We start from the raw sequence: 23,935 nt of genomic DNA on the forward strand, positions 1-23,935 counted from the left end.
TGGGAAACGCTTTAGTAGGGCTCATAAAGAAATATTGGCCACATTATGATCAAACATAAGTCTCAAGTAATACGTTGAGATTCTGATGGTCATCAAAAAGCAATAATTATAGGCATACAAGTAGTGTAGCATAACCCTTACTGTGTGATAATGCTCAGAAGGGTCAAAGATACTTGACAAGATAGGCTACATTTGCAAACATGTCCACAAGATGTCATGCAACTATCAAGAACAGAAGAATTGTCAAATGCAATAATACATTCTAAATCTATCTTCTTCTAATATCTTCTCAACTAAGCCTATAGCCTACGAAAAGTCCTACATTAAAAAGAGAAACGCACGACCACAAGCAGTCTTATGTCGAATACGTATATTTGCATGAATGGACTTTATCAATCTGTCTTCAACATTAAGTGCATGATACAGCCTGCATCCGGATGTGACGAGATTGTTACTGCATTATGCTCAGTGGGGAATATTTGAAGCCACACAATATTGCGGAGGATAACGGAACCATGGACAGGATGTGTTGACATGGTCGTCTTCATTGGATTCAAGGTTTGATGTTATTGCGTTTTTATTTTATAGAGTGGGCACCATTTATAATAATAATAACAATGCAATAATGCATATATTCAAAGTTCCAAATTCGCTGGAGCCTACAGTTGATTACTACAGAACGATGAAAAGCAATAGGCATCCGATATGTATCAATTTCTTTGGAGCCTAATATAAGATCAGGATTGGGGTGTCTTCAATCATACTAACTTCATATATACATTTTAAAACAAATACATGTAGTATATCTCAATGTTGCGTGCGTAACGCTCTTGTTGCCAAAACGCTCATGACAACTGTAGGCTAGTATCTAGTAGCCTATCAGTATCAAATAATGGTATACTGTTAAACTGCATTTTTATACGTATGGGGAAGTGCTGTAGCGTAAGCCTTATTGTTTTCCCTGTAAGTGTTTGGGTGGAGTTTTAAAGATTAGGTTAATCATTAACAGACTGCACGATGTCTCAGTTGGTGGCGGATGTGTAGCCTATGGGTTAGTGTGATGTTTATGATCAGGATATTTATATAGCAGGAATCAACTGCTACACATCTTATATATTTTTAAAGGATCGGTCTAAGCGAAAAAGGATACCGCTCATTCAGAAGCTTTGCCAAGGTCCTCCTTTAGGAAATACTTTCTCTTTTGTTTTAATTTGCCCTGAGAATAACGACAACGCTTTGACGCACAGTGTTGTGGGATATGAAGCCATTGACAGCTCCAGGCAATGTGTGTGTGTGTTAACCCGATTCTATTTGCCTCTATAACGCGCAGCTTCCCTGTCCTGCTCTGGATACAATGATGCAGCACTGAATGGACGTCTCGTGCCACCAGCGTGACAGCATCCAAGAAACACCCACCTACAATCTGGAGAGTTATCTGAGGGTTGAGAAAGACATCCAAGAGACAGCAAGAAAGTGAAACGAGGAAAGAAAATAATTCTGAGTTATAGAGCCGGAGTGAAAGAAGACAGGAGGATAAAGAGAGAAGGGTTGAGTTGTGGAGCCGCCTGGGTGCTGCAGTGTGGAGGTTGGAGGTCATGGTGGGGCGGGGCCTGTGGGTGTGTAAGCCCCGCTTTGGTAAGCGGGGGCGGTTCGGGGTGGTGCCTGCTCTCTGTGTGCTGATAGTCAGTGCTGCCCTGCTAGCTCTGCTCTTCGTGGACTCCATTGAGTCATGGGCCACCTCCATGAACATGAACACAATGGTAGAGGCGCAGGGGGGGATCATACCCCCACAAAGTGTCCCCCCAACCAGACCCGAGGAGTACCTCCTTATGCCCAGCCCTCTCGTCTGCCAGCGTGCCAAACCCTACCTCATCGCCATGGTGACCTCCGCCCCAGCCAATCAGATGGCCCGCCAGGCCATCCGGGACACATGGGGTGGGGAGGTGGAGGTCAGGGGTCATAGGGTCATGACCTTGTTCATGGTCGGGGTGGCCTCTGACCCCGGGCTAGCCAAGCTGCTGATAGAGGAGGCCCGGGAACGAGGGGACCTGATCCAAGGGCGCTTCTGGGACTCCTACTCTAACCTGACCCTGAAGACCCTCTCCATGCTGAACTGGGCCCGACGCTTCTGCCCCCAGGCCCACTTCCTGGCCAAGGTGGACGATGACGTCCTGTTCAACCCCGGGGCCCTGCTGCGCTACCTGAACAGGAGCACCGTGACCAACACCTACGAGCATGGGGACCTGTACCTTGGCCGGGTCCACCTTCACGTGGCTCCAGACCGAGACCCAGACAGTAAGCACTACCTCCCTAGAGGGGCGTACCCTGCATCTGTCTTCCCTGACTACTGCAGTGGCACTGCCTACATCCTCTCTCGCTCCTCCCTGCTCAAGATCTCCTTGATGGCCGCTTCCTCACCTCTGCCCACCCCTCTGCCACCCGAGGACGTTTTTGTGGGTCTGTGTGCCCGTGCGGCTGGAGTGCTGCCCTCCCACTGCCCGCTGTTCTCTGGTGGGCCCGCAGTGCCCTACGGGCGCTGCTGCTACCAGGCCATGGTGTCCATCCACCACATCTCCCCCAGAGAGATGCTCCGGTTTTGGGCTGACATCCACTCCCCTCCCCCCTGCTCCTGGCTGGGCCTGCGCGCCTCTCTGGGGGTCTGTAAAGTCCGGGCCATGCTGGGGACCTTTCTGGGGGTGGATCAGGGGCTGTGAGGGGGGTGTTGCCCTCGTGGATAGGAAACTATTGTGTTTTGGGGGCTGTGCCTCTGCCAGGATTTCAATACTGTGATTAGCACAAGCGCTCTATTTCATTGGGAATGGTAAGGAATCACTGTGCACTATGAAAATGTGCTTTTATTTTTATAGCTTTTTAGGAATATTTGAATGTATTTTATGTTATGTAATAATGCTGGCATTTTGTCAACGCTGAAGGAATATGAATCAGTAGTTGAAGGGAATTAGTGTGAAGATATATTTAAGACTGTTAGAACACACACAGACACATGCTGTAGGCCAGTGTTTCCCAACTCCAGTCTTCCAGTATCTCCAACAGTACACATTTTAGTTGTAGCCCTAGACAAGCACACCAGATTTAACTTGTCAACTAATCATCAAGCCCTCATTGAGTTGAATCAGGGAGTTTGTCCGGGGCCACAACAAAAATGTGTGCTGTTGGGGATACTGGAGGACTGGAGTTGGGAAACACTGCTGTAGATATGTAAATATTACTGACCAGGAAACACATAACCTACAGGATATTTGCCATTAATGTAAGAATTTAGAGTAATGTTATTCATGCATAATGGAATGTTTTACTAATTAAAATCTAATTTTATTTTTCACATCCGCTTAATACAACCGGTATAGACCTTACAGTAAAATGTTTACTTACAAGCCCTTAACCAACAATGCAGTTTTAAGAAAAATGCGTGTTAAGTAAAAAATAGATAAGTAAAATATAATAAATAAAAGTAACAATTAAAGAGCAGCAGTAAATAACAATAGCGAGGCTATATACAGGGGGTACCGGTACAGAGTCAATGGTTAGTCGAGGTAATTTAGGTAATATGTACATGTAGGTAGAGTTAAAGTGACTATGCATAAATAATAAACAGATAATAGCAGCAGTGTAAAAAGGGGGGGGGGGGGGGGGGGGGGAAGGCAATGCAAATAGTCTGGGTAGCCATTTGATAAGCTGTTCAGGAGTCTTACGGCTTAGGGGTAGAAGCTGTTGAGAAACCTTTTGGACCTAGACTTGGCGCTCCGGTACCGCTTGCCTTGCGGTAGCAGAGAGAACAGTCTATCACTAGGGTGGCTGGAGTCTATACCACTGCCTGGTATAGGGGTCCTGGATGTCAGGAAGCTTGGTCCCAGTGATGTACTGGGTCGTGCGCACTACCCTCTGTAGTGCCTTGCGGTTGAAGGTGAAGCAGTTGCCATACTAGGCAGTGATGTAAACAGTCAGGATGCTCTCGATGGTGAGAAGTCCAGGATCCAGTTGCAGAGGGAGGTGTTTAGTCCCAGGATCCTTAGCTTAGTGGTGAGCTTTGAGGGCACTATGGTGTTGAACGCTGAGCTGTAGTCAATGCATAGCATTCTCACATATGTGTTCCTTTTGTCCAGGTGGGAAAGGGCAGTGTGGAGTGCAATAGAGATTGCATCATCTGTGGATCTGTTGGGGCGGTATGCAAATTGGAGTGGGTCTAGGGTTTCTGGGATAATGGTGTTGATGTGAGCCATGACCAGCCTTTCAAAATACTTCATGGCTACAGACGTGAGTGCTACGGGTCAGTAGTCATTTAGGCAGGTTACCTTAGTGTTCTTGGGCACAGGCACTATGGTGTTCTGCTTGAGACATGTTGGTATTACAGACTTGGTCAGGGACAGGTTGAAGATGTCAGTGAAGACACTTGCCAGTTGGTCAGCGCATGCTCGGATTACACGTCCTAGTAATCTGTCCGGGCCTGCGGTCTTGTGAATGTTGACCTGTTTAAAGGTATTACTCACATCGGCTACGGAGAGCGTGATCACACAGTCGTCCGGAACACAAGTGTTGCTTGCTTCGAAATGAGCTTAGAAGTAATTTAGCTCGTCTGGTAGGCTTGTGTCACTGGGCAGCTTGCGGCTGTGCTTCCCTTTGTAGTTTGTAATAGTTTACAAGCCCTGCCACAAGACAAGCATAAGGTAATCAGCTTACTGTAAGACTGAAACATCTGGCAAAAGGACTTAGTACATAGTCTCTTCTGTATAGCTACTATGTAAGATTACTTACTGCCTAAGTAGACTCAGGCTGCTTTCACCTGTTATAAAACAATAGCACTAAAGATGCATGAAGTTGCCAAAATGCAACTAACTCTTGCTTCCACTTTAATAATATGGTAAAAATGTAAATGATAGTTTCTCTCTTCCCCCACCCTCCACCCACTCCAGATCACTCCAGTAGTACCAAGCATTTTCTCTATTATGTATTCAGCTGAAATGTCAATCAAAACAAGTGGTTTTCTTTCATTGTTTCCTCTCATCGACTCGTGTCCTTCATCTGAACTGAATTCTGAATAGATGATTTGCTTTCATCTGTGCAGTTCTATAGATAAACTTGAAGGAACAAAGGAAGAAACGGAGGCAAAGGGAGCACCTCAGTCCACAGTCACTTCCTTGGTGGTTCAAACGCTATGGTCAGTCAGCAGCACTCAAGACATGAAGAAGACCAGATGAGATGGACTGCCATAGGCGAACACATACACACACACAGATGCAGTATTTATAACCCCGCTTCAATAACTTATGTAACTGTCATGTTTTGCAAGTAGAGTGTGAATAAAATACATGCATTGGTTTTTCTGGGCTGGGAGGGTAATGATTTGTCTGACCCAGAGAGGGATTCAGTCGACTGTTGCAGAGTGCTCTTCTGTAGTCAAGAGGGTTGCGTTTACACAGGCAGCCTAATTCTGATATTTTTTCCACTAATTGGTCTTTTGACCAAATGTATATCTTTTTACGTCAGATCTTTTTTAGCGTGTATCTGATTAGTCAAAAAAAACAATTGGTGAGAGAAAAAAATCTGAATTGGTCTGCCTGCGTAAATGCAGCTGAGGAGATCCAATACAAGTTCAAATGCAGTTTACAACATTATGTATGATGTATGTTGTAGACGAAGGGACATCTCTTGGATTTTATGGGGGGAGGGGAGTGTTTCCAATACTAACGTGGTGAGAAGTGAACTGAAACATTGTAATTCGCATTGTTTGAACAGAGACAGTTCCAAGTAGCCATGTATGTTCTTCCTCCTCCCTCTCCTAGAATGAATATTGAGTACTCTATTCTGTGAAGATTAGTATGAAGTATTAGTGTGAAGGATGTGTGAATGTACTCAGAAAATGTGTGTGTGCAAGAATGGATTGATCACTAATAAAGTCCTCAATCATACACTTTCTCAGACTGAATATCTTTTGGAACTGCAATAACAGTCACTCTCACCTATTAAACTACTCGCTCTCTATTTATCTTTCCCATTTACTCACTCAACTCTCTCTCTCACACTCACACCTTCTCACAATCTTTAGCAGTTGACTTTGCCCCCTCTGATTTTCTGTCCAACTATGAAACCTTTGTATCAGGATAAGATAAGGATAGGACAATTACAGCAGGGTTTGAGTAGAGGCTTGCGGTTAGATGCATATAGGTGATGACAAAAGGAATGTAAAAAGTGAGCCGGAAAGATAATTAAGCAAAACAAAGTTCGTCCTCAGGTATAGCCTTACCTCGTGGTTGCCTAGCAACCATGGGACAGGTATCTTATTCTACCCATTATATGCTTAACCAGTTCTAGTAATATTCTCTGTCATTTGTGACAACAAACACTTGATTATAAGTGGTCAGCTGGAAAGCAGGCTTGAAGCAAGACCTGCATGCAATTAATCAACCAATGTCAATGAGCATTGATAAAAACATTACCAAACTTGTTACCGGTCTGCTGAGGAATGTTAACAAAAACCCAAAGAGACACAAACATTTCATGCTTAATTCTGTTGCAATTGTATTATTCAGAGGTGGTGTTACCCTCACATAGGGAGGAGTAGGAAGCCAGTAAAGGTGTTGTGGTTGCCTTGAATATCAGTGAGCCCTTGGCCTTCAGTGAGATGCAGGTAGACCACATCCCCCTTCTCCAGCTCCAAAGCCTCTAGTCACAAACTCATTACTCCCATTGTGGTTGATCCATTCCAAATCATTGACTGGACATTCTTATATAACCTCACACCCATTACAGCAGAAGCATGCCGATCGCAGGCGGTGAATCTGAGGTAAGACTCCTTTCACTCGTGATGATACCTGTAGTTGGGTTGTAGGCTGTGCTTATGTTGGCAAAGACTATGTTGCTGCAGACCAGTGATGTCTCAATGTTGAAGGGGCTTGCAATGCTGTCACCCAGGCCAGCAGAGAATGCCACTTGTGATCTGTGTTCCCTCTTCAGCTCTTCCACCTGGCTCTCACTGGCTGTCACTCTGGCCTCCCAGGTGGTCTTTCCTTTCTTCAGCTCTTCTACCTGGCTGTCACTCTGGCCTCCCAGGTGGTCTTTTCTTTCTTCAGCTCTTCCACCTGGCTGTCACTCTGGCCTCCCAGGTGGTCTTTTCTTTCTTCAGCTCTTCCACCTGGCTGTCACTCTGGCCTCCCAGGTGGTCTTTTCTTTCTTCAGCTCTTCCACCTGGCTGTCACTCTGGCCTCCCAGGTGGTCTTTTCTTTCTTCAGCTCTTCCACCTGGCTGTCACTCTGGCCTCCAAGGTGGTCTTTTCTTTCTTCAGCTCTTCTACCTGGCTGTCACTCTGGCCTCCAAGGTGGTCTTTTCTTTCTTCAGCTCTTCCACCTGGCTGTCACTCTGGCCTCCAAGGTGGTCTTTTCTTTCTTCAGCTCTTCCACCTGGCTGTCACTCTGGCCTCCAAGGTGGTCTTTTCTTTCTTCAGCTCTTCCACCTGGCTCTCACTGGCTGTCACTCTGGCCTCCCAGGTGGTCTTTTCTTTCTTCAGCTCTTCCACCTGGCTGTCACTCTGGCCTCCAAGGTGGTCTTTTCTTTCTTCAGCTCTTCCACCTGGCTCTCACAGGCTGTCACTCTGGCCTCCCAGGTGGTCTTTCCTTTCTTCAGCTCTTCTACCTGGCTGTCACTCTGGCCTCCCAGGTGGTCTTTTCTTTCTTCAGCTCTTCTACCTGGCTGTCACTCTGGCCTCCCAGGTGGTCTTTTCTTTCTTCAGCTCTTCCACCTGGCTCTCACTGGCTGTCACTCTGGCCTCCCAGGTGGTCTTTTCTTTCTTCAGCTCTTCTACCTGGCTGTCACTCTGGCCTCCCAGGTGGTCTTTTCTTTCTTCAGCTCTTCCACCTGGCTCTCACTGGCTGTCACTCTGGCCTCCCAGGTGGTCTTTTCTTTCTTCAGCTCTTCCACCTGGCTGTCACTCTGGCCTCCCAGGTGGTCTTTTCTTTCTTCAGCTCTTCCACCTGGCTCTCACTGGCTGTCACTCTGGCCTCCCAGGTGGTCTTTTCTTTCTTCAGCTCTTCTACCTGGCTGTCACTCTGGCCTCCCAGGTGGTCTTTTCTTTCTTCAGCTCTTCCACCTGGCTGTCACTCTGGCCTCCCAGGTGGTATTTTCTTTCTTCAGCTCTTCCACCTGGCTGTCACTCTGGCCTCTGAGGGTGTTTTGTATTTCTTCAGCTCCTCTACATCATTCTCACTGTCACCCAGTCCAAGGCTGCATTCTCTCTAGTTCCTCCACCTTGTTCACAAGCATTTCGCTACACTCGCATTAACATCTGCTAACCATGTGTATGTGACAAATACAATTTGATTTTGATTTGTTCTTATGGCACTGCAGTACAGTCTTATCAGCACTCAGCTCCACCACCTGCATTCAGTCAGAACTCTATGGCTGACAGGTGTGCTGATGGGCTGCATTGTTTCTCTTCAGCTCCTCCACTGTCCCAGTCTGACCTCCATGTTCCTCAGCTCCACTCTCTATTCCGCCACTGTGATTCCCTGGTTGTGCACTAAGTCTATCAGCTCATTACAGATTCAGCCAACTTGAATTGTTGTTGTAGTAGTTTCATTCTCACCCTGAGCCTGTGCTCCAGACAGACAGAATAGCAACACCAGCACAACTACAGCACCCATCATTCTGAGACGATGCCTCTTCCCAAATGATGTACTCGACAGGGATCAGTCCCCCTCTTTACACATGTTTCAAATCAAATCAAATCAAATTTTATTTGTCACATACACATGGTTAGCAGATGTTAATGCGAGTGTAGCGAAATGCTTGTGCTTCTAGTTCCGACAATGCAGTAATAACCAACAAGTAATCTAGCTAACAATTCCAAAACTACAAGATACAGTAGATGGTATTGAGTACAGTATATACATATGAGATGAGTATGTAAACAAAGTGGCATAGTTAAAGTGGCTAGTGATACATGTATTACATAAAGATGCAGTAGATGATATAGAGTACAGTATATACGTATACATATGAGATGAATAATGTAGGGTATGTAAACATTATATTAGGTAGCATTGTTTAAAGTGGCTAGTGATATATTTTACATCATTTCCCATCAATTCCCATTATTAAAGTGGCTGGAGTTGAGTCAGTGTGTTGGCAGCAGCCACTCAATGTTAGTGGTGGCTGTTTAACAGTCTGATGGCCTTGATAGAAGCTGTTTTTCAGTCTCTCGGTCCCAGCTTTGATGCACCTGTACTAACCTCGCCTTCTGGATGATATCGGGGTGAACAGGCAGTGGCTCGGGTGGTTGTTGTCCTTGATGATCTTTATGTCCTTCCTGTGACATCGGGTGGTGTAGGTGTCCTGGAGGGCAGGTAGTTTGCCCCCGGTGATGCGTTGTGCAGACCTCACTACCCTCTGGAGAGCCTTACGGTTGTGGGCGAAGCAGTTGCCGTACCAGGCGGTGATACAGCCCGACAGGATGCTCTCGATTGTGCATCTGTAAAAGTTTGTGAGTGCTTTTGGTGACAAGCCAAATTTCTTCAGCCTCCTGAGGTTGAAGAGGGGCTGCTGCGCCTTCTTCACGATGCTGTCTGTGTGGGTGGACCAATTCAGTTTGTCTGTGATGTGTATGCCGAGGAACTTAAAACTTACTACCCTCTCCACTACTGTTCCATCGATGTGGATAGGGGGGTGTTCCCTCTGCTGTTTCCTGAAGTCCACAATCATCTCCTTAGTTTTGTTGACGTTTTAGTAAACCTGTATGAGAAAGTTGGCGTGGAAAGTAAAAAATAAATAAAAACCAACAAGGCGTAATAAGAATGTTCCTGTTCACATCAGAACATTTTATCCCAATGTTCTAAAACTGGAAGAATCTAAATATCAATAAGTATGCATTTTGTTTAGTGGTTTCTAAAAAAAACATTGGTAAAGCTGTGCTAGTATGCCACACTGATATGACATGCTGGTAGTAGTCAGTCGTAGTAGTGTTTGTGTAGATAAAACTGATGGTTGGTTTTTGCTTTCCAGCAGACCGAAAGAGAACAACGGGGATAGACGACATTTCATCCTACTTTTGACTGTAGCATTACATTAAAGTTAATTGAAACATTATAGAGGTAGAATATGGAATCTTTTGCCACTGATGGAAAAGGACTGGTCAATACGCCACACATTGTTTTGTGAACAAATGTTTTTTATTTCACAAATGACATGTTTTTTTTAATATAAAAACAGTATTAAACTGTGTTGAAAACACCCATCATAATTGTCACAATAGAGAAGGTGATAATACTTAATGACAGCCTTTCCAACTGGCATAAATACACTGACAGCATTTTACTGCATCAGCAATAACATCTGCTAAATGTGTGTATGTGACCAATAAAATTAGATTTTGATATGAAATACACTGACAGTTTATAAATGTCACACAGAATGAGCTCAGGGCACCGATTATGATGCAGTTCCAAGTCATCTCATACAGTTTGGTATGCATGTTCTGTGTGTCTGCAGTAGCTGTTGGAGCCTGCTGGCTGGGCTTCGGAGGAACATGTCCCATACTCAGAATGTGCCCTTTATCTGAAAGGTCAACGCTCATTCCCACAGAGGCGTCTACACACACACACAGGTCCCCCGGTCTTACTTCCTGAATCTGTCCAGAGCAGACTTCTGACCAGCTGCTGCTGCCTTTTTCTTCTCTTTCTCCTTCCTCTCTTTATCTATCTTCATCCTGTCTTCCACTGTTTGCCTGATCACATCCTGAGTGGAGGAAAGCCACCAAGAGAGGGTAGGAAGCAGAAAGACCAAGGGAGATGCACATAATTAGTAAAATATCAAAAGATGAAATAATGAAGACATAATTCCATATAAATTGCATGGTGTTTTTGTAGTAATAGAACTCACCCTCTGGTCCTCATGTGCCACTTGCTTCTTGCGCTTTTCCACTTTTCCACTTGAACTCCGACCTTTGGTCTTTAACCTTGGTGTAAACTTCTCCTTGGCCAGAGGGTCAAAGCCCTGAAATCAAACCACACACACAACATCAATGCATGATTTATGAAAAAGTTCAGATTTGTCACTATCTTAATTCAGAATATGCAATATCCCTCTGATAAACTGCTTCCCATCCCTTGGTAGTACTCACCAGTACTTGGACCCTGTCCACATGTCTCTGTTCCCAGGTGGAGTGGTCCACCTGGCTGAGCTGGCTAGGGTCCAGGCCAATCAGTTCTGGCTGGATCTTCTCTAGTAGGGCTTTGACCTCCCACTCCTGCCTCTGCTTGGCACTGCGGTACGGGTTGGCATCCAGACCGTCAAAGTTGGGCTCGCCAGCACCTAATGGCAGAGAGAGAGAGTATGGAGTTAGAGACTTCACCAGGGTTGGGGTCACTCAGAATTTAGATCAATTGGACACGCCACACAGGAAGGAGAATATGGATTGAATTTGAATCCGAATTTCATTCTGACCTGGTACGACCATGCTAGTGAAGCCCTCTCCATGGCCCACCCCTAGGACGTCCTCAAAGGGGCAGAAGTGCACACCCCACACTGAGCCCTTTGCCCTGTGGGCCATGTAGGGCTTGGTCACTGGGATGCCCCACACATCTCTGTACACCTACACACAGACAAGCAGACAACGTGACCACAGAGATATCAACATGAGCACAAGAGGTTCCAACAGAGAAACACTCAAGAGACAGACATTAAAGGAAAGGTTCACCCATTTTGAATGTTATATTGTTTTTGTGCATCTCTAAGGGATGTTCTATCGATTCTCTGGGTCATTTCACGTTTTCATGTGTATCTGAGTTATTGGCGTTCAAGGCGGTATGACGTAGCACCGTGATAAAGTCGCTCTCACTACACTGGAAGTTAATAGGAATACGACTTTTAGATCACAAAAACATATATCATACATGTCAGATTTAAACACAGGTCGCTGTCATAACACGGGAGGTTGTCTTCTCTTGAATGTGGCATTGATCCTATTTTTGCGATATTCCTACCTCGAGAAATGTTTTATTTTAACGGAGGGTCTAGCACATTTTTCCTATTTGTCTGCCTCTAGTCCAGTGTGCATTGCATGGTGCCGTTGCCAGAGATATTATAGAAAGGAGATAGGAATCCAATGAATGAAGGAACCCCACCCAGCATACTGTCGACCAACCGCGTTCATGTTGTTGTCACGCGGTTGCTAAACTAATCGTCACGCAATCCCTTCTCAAAGTCAGTGTAGATGTCGAGAAATATTTTCCTCAAGTATGTGATGCCACGATTCCAAAGCTATACGATACTACAAGTTCATAATCTCAATTCTCAGAAAAGATTTGTAATGTTGTACTTAGTGTTGACGAAATTCGTGCTAATGGTTTCTTTTTTTGTGCTATCGCCCAATAGACTCCCATTCACTCTCTGATAACTAGCTACGTTACATGCTGATATTGTCTTTGGTATTATTGTGTAAAGCAAAGTTTTCTAGCTAGCTAGCTAGGCAGGTGTTGTAGAAAATTACATAATTAGTCATGCTATCCTGTGTTTTACTGCTTAGTCGCTTGTTATCTGCTAGTGTTTTTTCTAACCTGATACAAACGTGTCGTTGTGTGACTGGGCGTATAGCTACGATCCATTTAGGAGCGACTGCAGTATGCGAGACATCTCGTGGGTTTACTATCTGCATGAAGTCAGCTGTGTGGAACCTTGCAGGAAGGAGCACATTATAGTGTGAACTGCGACAAACGCAGTTCTCTTAACCAATCGCCTTTTACACAATGTTCCACCCCTGTTTCCACACATCTGCTAAACTGTCACTGAGACAAAAGTGGTTGTACTTTTCTATAAAAGTAGAGACCCGATTATGTTTGTTAAGCTTTCAACTCTGTACCATTATGGGTGATAAAATCTTTGCAGTCTCTCTTCCTATATAATTTCTCAAGACAGCAGCCCAGAGAGAGAGCATCCAGAGAGAGAGCATTGCATTGTGGATTTTGTCTTCGACTTGAGCTGCAGATTCGCACAATGTTCCATGTCGCTAACAACCTTATTATAACACCAAAATTAAACATTTGTTCACAAAAAATATTATCCTCACAGTGTTATTTAACACTGTAAATTAAAAGGAATGAGTGGTTTTGGGTAGATTTTTCCTTTAAAGAATACTCAGTGGAAAAAAAAAACTGGGTCAGGAAAAGTACAGAGAGTTTGGACAGCGTTAGAGCTGGGCACCATGTTGCTGCCTCAGAGCAATCCATTCTCTCCACGAGTAATGAGTATTTGGGTTCCGGTTCCAGTTCTGTCAATTCCATTAGTATGCTTGGTTCAAGATTCAGTGGACAATATAGGTCAATATAGTTCTGAGGTGTTACCATGGCTTGCTGGAATGGAACTATGGAATAGCAGTGTCAAGAAGACCACAGCAAAATACAAAAGGCATGGGACAAAAACATAGGCAAAATTATAAGCAGCATGTATGACCTGGACTATGTCTCCTGTGGCGGCGGACAGCAGACCCCTCTGACTCAGAGACAGGCAGGAAGCTCCCGCAGGCAGGAAGTAGGATTGCAGGGGCCGGTAGGCTCTGATGTCATACACCTTCAGCTTCTTGTCCATGCCAGAGGTCACCATGTACCTGCACAGACAGAAGAGTGTTACAGGACAGCCCCCTGCTGGACATTTTAGGGAAGTACACCAGCAAAGACCAATCACAAAACACTGACCCAAATGTGGATATCATATTGAATACAACAGCTACACTGCACAACATAACCACCTTTTCAATGGCCGAGAGACCAAATCCACTCATAACAAAACCAGAACTATATTATGTCTTTGACTAGGACTCACGTGCCAGTCTTGTCAACGGCGACAGAGCGCACACCCCCCTGGTGGCAGAGCATCTTGACAAGTGGCTCTCTCTGGTTTGGCGTCCAGAGGGTGACAGTGCCGTTGGAGTGGCCCAGGTGGATGATGGCGTTGTGAGGGTTATGGGCCATCACATCCAACCGGCCAGCCTTGGTGCAGATGGCCACCACCTCCTTACCCACTGACACGTCCAAGTACTGCAGGAAGCCTGTCGCACTCTGGAGGAGGTGAGGTAGCAAGACAGGGGGGTAGAGAGAGACAGGATGAGTTCACGGGTGAGACAACACTCACCTGTTGTGTCGAGTAACCCGAGACAAGTAACCTGAGACCTGAAGACTTGTGTAACCCCCAGAGCTTACCTACATCTTGATTCACAAATCACTCATTACACAATTGATTCCACTGACACATACACACATATTGCAACGTTAGTATAAGTTTACACACTGCTGTAGCCAGCAGGAAGTGGTAGGGGAGAAACTGCATGCGGAGAACATCGTTGAACTTGCGGATGCAGTGGAGCTCGATGCCCTTGTTGTCATAGATATACAGCCACTTCTTCTGAGCCACTGCAAACAAAGCCTCACTGTGGAGCCACCTAGTGGACACACAGAAAAGTACAGATTAGGATGAGTCAATGGGAGGAGGAAATTATGCCTAAAACTGAATGTCAGTGTGTGTACTCACTTTACGTCATTGACTGTCTCCATCACATTCATCTCACACATCAACTGTTTGGACTGCCAGTCCAGGCAGGTCACATGACCTCTCCTGCCACCAAGCAGCAGGTGTCTGGAATAGAGGGAACACACACATACAAAACATCAGACTTCCCAGGACTAAAACAACTAATCACAATGAATTTACCCAGAAAATCCAGCGCTAACAATAAAAGCACAAACAGAATATCTGGCCTGCTTGCACAGAACACACTCAACAAACAGAACATGAAACTGACCGCCCAGTCTTGCTGTAATCCAGTCGGTAAGGCCCAAACTGAGACAGGGTCAGGCTAAAGTACTGTGGAGGGAGAGTGACAGAGTTAGAAAACAATAATAATACTACTTGATTTATTGGTCCATTTGCCTGGATATTCTTTATTTTTTGCAGTCACAGTACCCTACCTGACACACACACACAGGGGTTGTGGCAGAGCAGCGCCTCTGGAGCACTTAGGGGTAAAGTGCCTTGCTCAATGGTGGTATAATACAGGGATATTGAAGCCAACTGACATTTACTCCTGAGGTGCTGACTTGCTGCACCCTTGACAACTACTGTGATTATTATTATTTGACCATGCTGGTCATCTATGAACATTTGAATATCTTGGCCAGGTTCTCTGTTATAATCTCCTCCCGGCACAGCCAGAAGAGGACTGGCCACCCCTCATAGCCTGGTTCCTCTCTAGGTTCCTTCCTAGGTTGTGGCCTTTCTAGGGAGTTTTTCCTAGCCACCCTGCTTCTATACCTGTATTGTTTGCTGTTTGGGGGTTTAGGCTGGGTTTCTGTACAGCACTTTGTGACATCAGCTGATGCACGAAGGGCTTTATAAATACATTTGATTGATTGGTGATGAGCTCGATGCTCCTTTCCAATAAATATCAAGGGTCTTATTCTGGTGACATGATGGTCGATGTTTGACTGCCGTTTCACAAATAAGAATATTCTCGCTCTTAAATCAATAATAATCTCATGTAGACTAGCCTTCCCGCACCATATTTGAAAGCTGTTGGCTAGAGCGTACGTGCCAAGACCAGATAAGCACATTTGCTATTTATTGCACGTTTTTGTTACAAAACTATTAGTAGAGTTGAAAATATGATGGAAACATTGAAATGTAGACTTTTATTGGGTACATGAAAAGCGAAAAAGTACATTGTGCGCGCACAACATCATCACGCACTGATTTTTATCTGCAACAAGTCCATTTAGTGGAAACACAGCACTGCTGCGAAAATATGCATATTTGCATGAAAATCTGTCGCCAATTGGATGGAAACCTAGCTATTGCCCCTTCAGAGACTCACCTTTGCCCCTGCGGTAATATCCACAGCATCAACGATGTCATCCTGTGAGATGGTGCATGTGTCCTCATCTTCGTCTCCCTCCAGGAACCTAAGACCAGAGAAAAACAGAAAGTTGCAGAGAATATAGCGGGCCAGCCATTTTTGTCTACTAAACTTGGCCCTGCAAATATATTGACATTACCCAGCATCCTCTGGGAGCATAAGGTCATATCGTGCATTCTGCTTCTGGGCCAGGTCTGAGGCAGCCTCTGATCGAATGACCACATCTCTGAGCTTGTACTGTGGCCGAGGGGGCTGGGGAGAGAGGGATGGGGAAAACCTTACAACTTACTGAAGTTACACTACATGTACAAAACAATGGTATATTTTCAAAATTAGTAAGTGACATTATTCTGGCAGAATGTCTTGATGAATGTGTATTCAAAAATGCCTCACCAGTTCTCCCTTTACTCCCCTCTTGAATTTGTTCAACTTCTCTTCAGGGACAGGTGCTGAGCCTGGAAATGGATCTGATTTCTGTGGGATTGAATTAAACATTCACGAAAAACACATTCTTAAAGGATAGGGTGAAACATTTCAAGAATCTTCAGTGCTACAGATTGACCTACCACTTACCCCTGATATGACCTTTTTTCCTGCTCCTCCTCGCTTTCCTCCTCGCTTTCCTCCTTTCTTTGTCCTAGTGTTATTTTGTTGCGGAGTCTGTTCATTGTTGTCCCCTTCTTTCTGTTTCTTCCCATCATTCTTCCCTTCTTCCTCTGTGCCCTCCCAGTATCTCGTTGGAGGCTGATTGCAGAACAAACAGATATCGATCATTAAGTCAAATAACACATTAATTGGAGCAGGCTGGATTTTTTTACATGCTGTCCATTATACATATTATGAAAAACCTTAAAATCTTACAGATAAGTAACTTTTTCAGATGCCTTTTCACCAGTTTCAGTGGTAGCTAGACAGTAGCGGCATCGACGCTTACATTACTAACGTTAGCCCTCAAGAAGACAGAGTAGCTAGCTAAAGGTAAAGGGATTTCAGTAGTATACTCTTTATCCCAAACAATTGAAAACGTATCAACAAAATGGCAAGCAAGCAACGAGTTTTGAGAAACTGCTGCAGTCACTAAATCGTTAGCAGTGTAATGTTACTGAAAGCGTTGAGAAAATTGGATAGGGGATCAGGGCTACAATCAGTGTGTAGCCTTTAATCTGCGTTGCGGGATCAAAAAAGTAGGACCGAGAGCAGAATATAGCTACATTAGCTGATCAGGCGTAAGTAATCTATTTGTAAACGTGGTGAGGTAAATGTAGAACTTTACCTTTCTCTTTTTCCCCACGTGTGGTTTTTTCAACATTGTCTCGCTGGACGCCGCCATCTATGTTGTGTATTTTTTAACTTCCGGTAAGAACTGTTACGCCATACGTACCGGCTAACTTCTTCTTCGATGAGGTTTAAGGGCGGTTGGCATCCAATATGTTGCATTACCTACACCTACTAGACTGGAGTACAACTCCCGTATACTTTGCTTGAAAAAAACGAAACAAATACCCTACCATCTAATTCACCCAAAAATGACATTTAAAAAATATTTAAATTAAATACCACCCTACATATCAAGGGCTCCCGAGTGGCGCAACGGTCTAAGGCACTGCATCTCAGTGCTAGATGTGTCACTATAGACCGTGTTTCAATTTCAGGCTGTATCACAACCAGCCATGATTGGGTGGTGCACAATTGCCCCAACATCGTTAGGGTTTGGCTGGGTAGGCCGTCATTGTAAATAAGAATTTGTTCTTAACTAACTGCGTAGTTAAATACAAAGCACTCTACTTTTTAAATATATTTAGTCCTACCTCATGCCAACAACCTGAAAGGATGGGACATCAATATCTTTAACACACCCTGTAACTCTTCTGATGTCAAGTCTCGCACACCCCAATACCTCTCTGCAGCTGCCACCACAACCTCAATTTTCTGCGACTTACGTTCCATCAATGCAGTACAGTTGATAACCATTGCTATAAATGCTAAAAATCCAATCTTACTGAAACATATATCACTAGATGGCCTACCCCTCTGTACTGGTACAGATTTACTACTCACACCACTCCTCTCAGGATCCCTTCCCCTTGACCCATCTTCCTCTACTTTCTTCACTGCCTCAGCAGCTTCTGCACTACTCTAACCCTGGAAACCACAACCTGCACGGGACATTTCTGATCCCCAGCCCCATGGGCACCCCTACAATAAACACATATCACTACCTTCCCCAATGCTACACATTCCTTTGTCTCATGCCCATCTGCACACTTCTCACACCTAGGAACCGCCCTCCGACACACTGCTGCCACATGTCCATAAGCTTGACACTTGTAACAACGTAACGTATTTGGCACCAATGCTCATATAGGATAACTTATATATCCTAATATCACTTTTTCAGGCAAAGACTCAACATCAAAACTCAAAAGAACAGACAATGACTCTTGTTTCACCACTCACACCACCCTGTCTGCGTAGCACCAAATAACGAGCATCACAAACGACTTACTTCTTCTTCTTCTTCTTCTGTGAGGTTTAACAGCGGTTGGCATCCAATACGTTGCATTAAAAGCACCCAACTGGACTATAGTATAAATCCATTATACTTTCTGAAGCAAAAGGGGAAAGGTGAAAAAAAACACCCTTCCAACGGTTTGAGTGTTGGGCCAATAACCAAAAAGTTGCTGAATCGAATCCCTGAGCTGACAAGGTAAAAATATGTCCTTCTGCCCCTGAGCAAGGCAGTTAACCCACTGTTCCCCGGGCACTGAAGATGTGGATGTCAATTAAGGCAGCCCCCCGCACCTCTCTGATACCGAGGGGTTGGGTTAAATGCGGAAGACACATTACATCTGAAGACAATCAGTTGTACAACTGGCTAGGTATCCCCCTTTCCCTTTTAAGCCGATCTGCTCCTGCACAATTCCAACAGACTGGGAGGATGAGACACCACCACTCAACACATCCTGGAACTCTTCTGAAGTCCAATCTCGTACACCCAAGTACTTCTCTGCAGCTGCCATCACAACATCAATTTTCAATGATTTCCATTCCATTTATGCGGAACAGTTGAGGGCCGTTGCTATGAACACTAAGAAGCCAACCTTCATGAAGCATATATCACTCGTAGGCATATCCCTCAGTGCTGGTAGAGATCTACTACTAAAAGCGATCCTCTCAGGATCCCTCAACCATTACCCATGCTCCTCTACTTTCTTCACTGCCTCAGCATACAACACCTTCTGCACGACTGACTCTGGTCACCTCAAACTGCTTCTCTCGCACCGGACACTTCAGATCCCCAGCAACATAGGTACCCTTACAGTTGACAAACAGTACTATTTCCACCAAGACTATACAATCCTCTGTACCATGCCCTCCTTTACACTTCCCACATCTTGGAATCTCCCTCCTATACAGTGCATTTGAAAAGTATTCAGATCCCTTGACTTGTTCCACATTTTGTTACATTACAGCCTTATTCTAAAATGTATTACATATATTTTTTTCCTCATCAATCTACACAATGTACCCCATAATGACAAATCAAAAACAGGTTTTTAGCAATGTTTGCAAATGTATTAAAAATAAAAATATTACATTTACATAAGTATTCAGCCTATCCTCAGTACTTTGTTGAAGCACCTTTGGCAGCAATTACAGCCTTCTTGGGTATGACGCTACAAGTTTGGCATACCTGTATTTGGTGAGTTTCTCCCATTCTTCTCTGTAGATCCTCTCAAGCTCTGTCAGGTTGGATGGGGAGCGTCGCAGCACAGCTATATTCAGGTCTCTTGAGAGATGTTCGATCGGGTTCAAATCCGGGCTCTGGCTGGGCCACTCAAAGACATTCAGAGACTTGTCCCGAAGCCACTCCTGCATTGTCTTGGCTGTGTGCTTAGGGTTGTTGTCCTGTTGGAAGGTGAACTCTCACCCCAGTATGAGGTCTTGAGTGCTCTGGAGCAGGTTTTCGTCAGGGATCTCTCTGTACTTTGCTCCATTCATCTTTCCCTCGATCCTGACTAGTCCCCCAGTCCCTGCCGCTGAAAAACATCCCCACAGCATGAAGCGGCCACGACCATGCTTCACCGTAGGGATGGTGCCAGGTTTCCTTCAGATGTGACACTTGGCATTCAGGCCAAAGAGTTCAAACTTTGTTTCATCAGACTAGATAATCTTGTTTCTCCTGGCCTGAGACTCTTTATGTGCCTTTTGGAAAACTCCAAGTGGGCTGTCATGTGCCTTTTACTGAGAAGTGGCTTCCGTCTGCCATCTCCACAGAGCAACTCTGGAGTTCTGTCCTGAGTGACCATTGGGTTCTTTGTCACCTCCCTGACTAGGGCACTTCTCCCCCGATTGTTCATATTGGCCGGGCGGCCAGCTCTAAGAAGAGTCTTGGTGATTCCAAACTTCTTCCATTTATTAAGAATGATGGAGGCCACTGTATCCTTGGGGACCTCCAATGCTGCAGAAATGGTTTGGTACCCTTACCCAGATCTGTGCCTCGACACAATCCTGTCTTGGAGCTCTGCGTACAATTCCTTCGACTTCATGGCCTGGTTTTTGAAATGCACTGTCAACTGTGGTGCGACCTAATTGTGTGTTCCAAATCATGTCCAATCAATTAAATGTACCACTGGTGGACTCCAATCAAGTTGTAGAAACATCTCAGGGATTATCAATGGAGGCAGGATGCACCTGAGCTCAATTTCAAGTGTCATAGCAAAGGGTCTGAATTTTTATGTAAATAAGGTATTTCTGGTTTTTATTTCTATTACATTTGCAAAAACGTCTAAAAACATGTTTTCGCTTTGACATTATAGGGTATTGTGTGTAGATTGATGAGGAAAAAAATAACTTAATTAATTTTAGAATAAGGCTGTAATATAACAAAATGTGGAAAAAGTCACAGGGTCTTGAAAACTTCCCGAATGCACTGCTGCAACATGACCTTAAACGTGGCACCTGAAACACCGCAGCAGATTCGGCACAAAAGCTCTAACAGGATAACTGAAATGTCCTAACATGACGTTGTCGGATAAAGACTGATTCAAAACTCAAAAGGACAGACTTTGACACCTCTGTTTATCACCACACTCCCCACCAGGCCCAAATGATGGGCGTCACAAACATCAGGAATCTTCAACTTCAATTGCTCCACCTACCAGCTGACTTCATTAACCCTTTCCCTTAAAAATATATATTTTAATAATTCCTCCTCAGGGAAAGTCTATGCTTATTGACCGTGTACACAGTTTAGCTGATTTTATAGCGGGTGCAGCAAAATGCTTGTGTTACTAGATCCTCACAGTGCAGTAAAATGTCAAACACAAATAATCAAAAACGAGAAACAAAAAATCAAGAATGTCAGAACTAATCCAATAATAACCTAAATAATACTATCAGTAATCCAAATGCAATCTATGTGTATATACACCAAAAATATATACTAATAATTACTTGTACAGCAGTAGGTCTATTACAATGAGCTATGTCAAGAATCCAGTATAGAAATATGCTTTGCGTATGAACAGTGTAAAAAAATGAAACAATATAAAAAGATACATTAGTAGATATATTAGAATGAGCTACATTAATAATACAGTATATGAATACACAGTGTGAAAAACTGTTTAAAAGAAACGGGACGTGTCCTGGGTTTAATGTCTAAATACTGTATACATGGGACAGCTGTGTTGACTGTGTGTGTGTGTGTGTGTGTGTGTGTGTGTGTGTGTGTGTGTGTGTGTGTGTGTGTGTGTGTGTGTGTGTGTGTGTGTGTGTGTGTGTGTGTGTGTGTGTGTATGGCGTGTGTTTGTGAGTATGGATATATGTGACTACAGGAGTCTGCTTGTGTAGGAGGTGTGTGTGTATTTTGTATGTGACTATCTTTGTCTCTTACTACGTTTTTGACAATTTCCAATTATTATTACTCAATTCTATAGTTTGGGTAACACCAGTGATTTAAGTAAGAAGGTAATGTCACCTAAAACAATAATCTGGTTTCCATTACGTGGAACTGTAGTACTGAATATTGAGCTGATAAGCCAGCACCAACTTTCTGAAGGACCTAGCAGATTTGTTAAACAACAGGTTTCATATTTTGCCTAGTTGATGTTACAGGGACAGTCAGTACAGGACATGTGTAACGGATGTCGTCTGGAGATAGAGAGGAGGATCAAGGTGCAGCGTGGTCAGTGTTCATTTCTTTTTTAATAAACAAACTGAACACTGGAACAAAACAATAAACGATGTGAACAAAATGAAACAGTACCGTGTGGCCCAAACACTCACACGGAAACAAACACCCACAAACCAAAAGTGAAACCCAGGCTACCTAAGAATGATTCTCAATCAGGGACAACAATTGACAGCTGCCTCTGATTGAGAACCATACTAGGCCGAACTCAAAAAACAACATAGAAAAATAAACATAGACTGCCCACCCCAACTCACGCCCTGACCATACTAAAACAAAGACAAAAACAAAGGAACTAAGGTCAGAACATGACAATATGTGTCAATGCAACAGGTGAAAATGATAAAATTAGAAGAAAGGGGCTTTTGGATTCTTTACTTTAGAAAGTGCCTATTCCGCTTAATGTGACACTGTATCATCTGATGTGTCTGAAGTATGTAAAAATACACATGTTTTAATCAAGACTTCCTGCCCAATATGAAGTAAGTGAGATTAAGCTTAAGGAAATCTTAGGACTCACTAAGATGTAGCATAGTGAAAACTAAGTAAAGTTTTTTTTTTTCTTACAGGACTGATGAAAGCCCACTTCCAAATGTACCAATGATTCTGTATCTCTCCCTTTGAAAGGCTTCCTGAGGCAGGTGCCTTAGAAGAGCAGGTATTGAGACTGTGTACTTTACAGTTTAAAGGTACCCTGATCCGGCTGTTTAGGGAGCTCCCAAATAAAATAAGGCCTGGCCATTTTGTTTGTTTTTACCCTACATTTTTCCAAACACGCCAGCACCCAGTCATGTGTCAAAAGGGAAGAAGTGTATGTTAGCCCTTTAACCCCCTGACCATGTAACTCTGTGGTAAGATCGCCAAGATGATAAGGGAGCATAAGCCAATTTGCAAAAATGGTTTCAACTGTGTGTTGTTATTCTCTTTGACATTTGTGACCCGATTCAGGAAACTAGGCGTATGTCGCAAGTCACGTTTCACAGGAAAGCTGTTTGAACGTAAAATATATTTAGCAAAATGTGTTTTTTGGCACGGATGCCTCCTCGAACATGTGAACTTTCATGTGCCTTAATATCAAATGTGTATGCCATCTGTAAATACGATTAAAATGGTTAAATTACGAGCCTAGTTGGTTTAGCCACAGAAAAGGGAGCAACCTTCCCGCTAGCCATGACTGGCGGAGATAATGAGTGGGCTGGACATGCCGAGAGATGAAAGAGGAGGAAGGGAAGTGTTACTAAGGTACACAGTAGTAGGTTTTAGTAGACAGAAGGTACTAAGGTACACAGTAGTAGGTTTTAGTAGATAGAAGGTACTAAGGTACACAGTAGTAGGTTTTAGTAGATAGAAGGTACTAAGGTACACAGTAGTAGGTTTTAGTAGATAGAAGGTACTAAGGTACACAGTAGTAGGTTTTAGTAGATAGAAGGTACTAAGGTACACAGTAGTAGGTTTTAGTAGATAGAAGGTACTAAGGTACACAGTAGTAGGTTTTAGTAGATAGAAGGTACTAAGGTACACAGTAGTAGGTTTTAGTAGACAGAAGGTACTAAGGTACACAGTAGTAGGTTTTAGTAGATAGAAGGTACTAAGGTACACAGTAGTAGGTTTTAGTAGACAGAAGGTACTAAGGTACACAGTAGTAGGTTTTGGTAGATAGAAGGTACTAAGGTACACAGTAGTAGGTTTTAGTAGACAGAAGGTACTAAGGTACACAGTAGTAGGTTTTAGTAGACAGAAGGTACTAAGGTACACAGTAGTAGGTTTTGGTAGATAGAAGGTACTAAGGTACACAGTAGTAGGTTTTAGTAGATAGAAGGTACTAAGGT

General features: G+C 44.0%; 2 protein-coding genes across 3 annotated transcripts; one reads left to right on the forward strand and one right to left on the reverse strand.

The window, feature by feature from the left end:
- The first annotated feature begins 330 nt into the window (after nucleotides 1-330).
- b3galt4 (UDP-Gal:betaGlcNAc beta 1,3-galactosyltransferase, polypeptide 4) lies at nucleotides 331-5,927 on the forward strand. Of its 2 annotated transcripts, XR_005036566.1 has the most exons (3): nucleotides 331-558; nucleotides 1,331-2,821; nucleotides 5,084-5,927. XR_005036566.1 is itself a non-coding variant. In XM_021566760.2 (2 exons), exon 2 carries the CDS (start codon nucleotides 1,596-1,598, stop codon nucleotides 2,712-2,714), a length of 1,119 nt encoding a protein of 372 aa, XP_021422435.1. In that variant the 5' UTR covers nucleotides 332-558; nucleotides 1,331-1,595; the 3' UTR covers nucleotides 2,715-3,488. The 2 variants fall into 2 exon arrangements, 1 of the variants encoding a protein (XP_021422435.1); XM_021566760.2 differs by lacking the exon at nucleotides 5,084-5,927 and having other exon boundaries at nucleotides 332-558; nucleotides 1,331-3,488.
- Nucleotides 5,928-10,156: 4,229 nt separating this feature from the next.
- wdr46 (WD repeat domain 46) lies at nucleotides 10,157-17,337 on the reverse strand. The gene is made up of 14 exons (XM_021566761.2): nucleotides 17,184-17,337; nucleotides 16,484-16,654; nucleotides 16,304-16,384; nucleotides 16,050-16,162; nucleotides 15,869-15,956; nucleotides 14,801-14,862; nucleotides 14,530-14,634; nucleotides 14,290-14,440; nucleotides 13,825-14,060; nucleotides 13,456-13,609; nucleotides 11,452-11,599; nucleotides 11,129-11,319; nucleotides 10,888-11,001; nucleotides 10,157-10,743 (listed from the first exon to the last, which is right to left on the reverse strand). The coding sequence occupies exons 1-14, from the start codon at nucleotides 17,238-17,240 to the stop codon at nucleotides 10,624-10,626; spliced, it is 1,791 nt and encodes a 596-aa protein (XP_021422436.1). The 5' UTR covers nucleotides 17,241-17,337; the 3' UTR covers nucleotides 10,157-10,623.
- Nucleotides 17,338-23,935: the final 6,598 nt, after the last annotated feature.

This window comes from Oncorhynchus mykiss, chromosome 16 (genome assembly GCF_013265735.2).
Source record: "Oncorhynchus mykiss isolate Arlee chromosome 16, USDA_OmykA_1.1, whole genome shotgun sequence".
In the NCBI taxonomy this organism is placed as follows: Eukaryota; Metazoa; Chordata; class Actinopteri; order Salmoniformes; family Salmonidae; genus Oncorhynchus; species Oncorhynchus mykiss.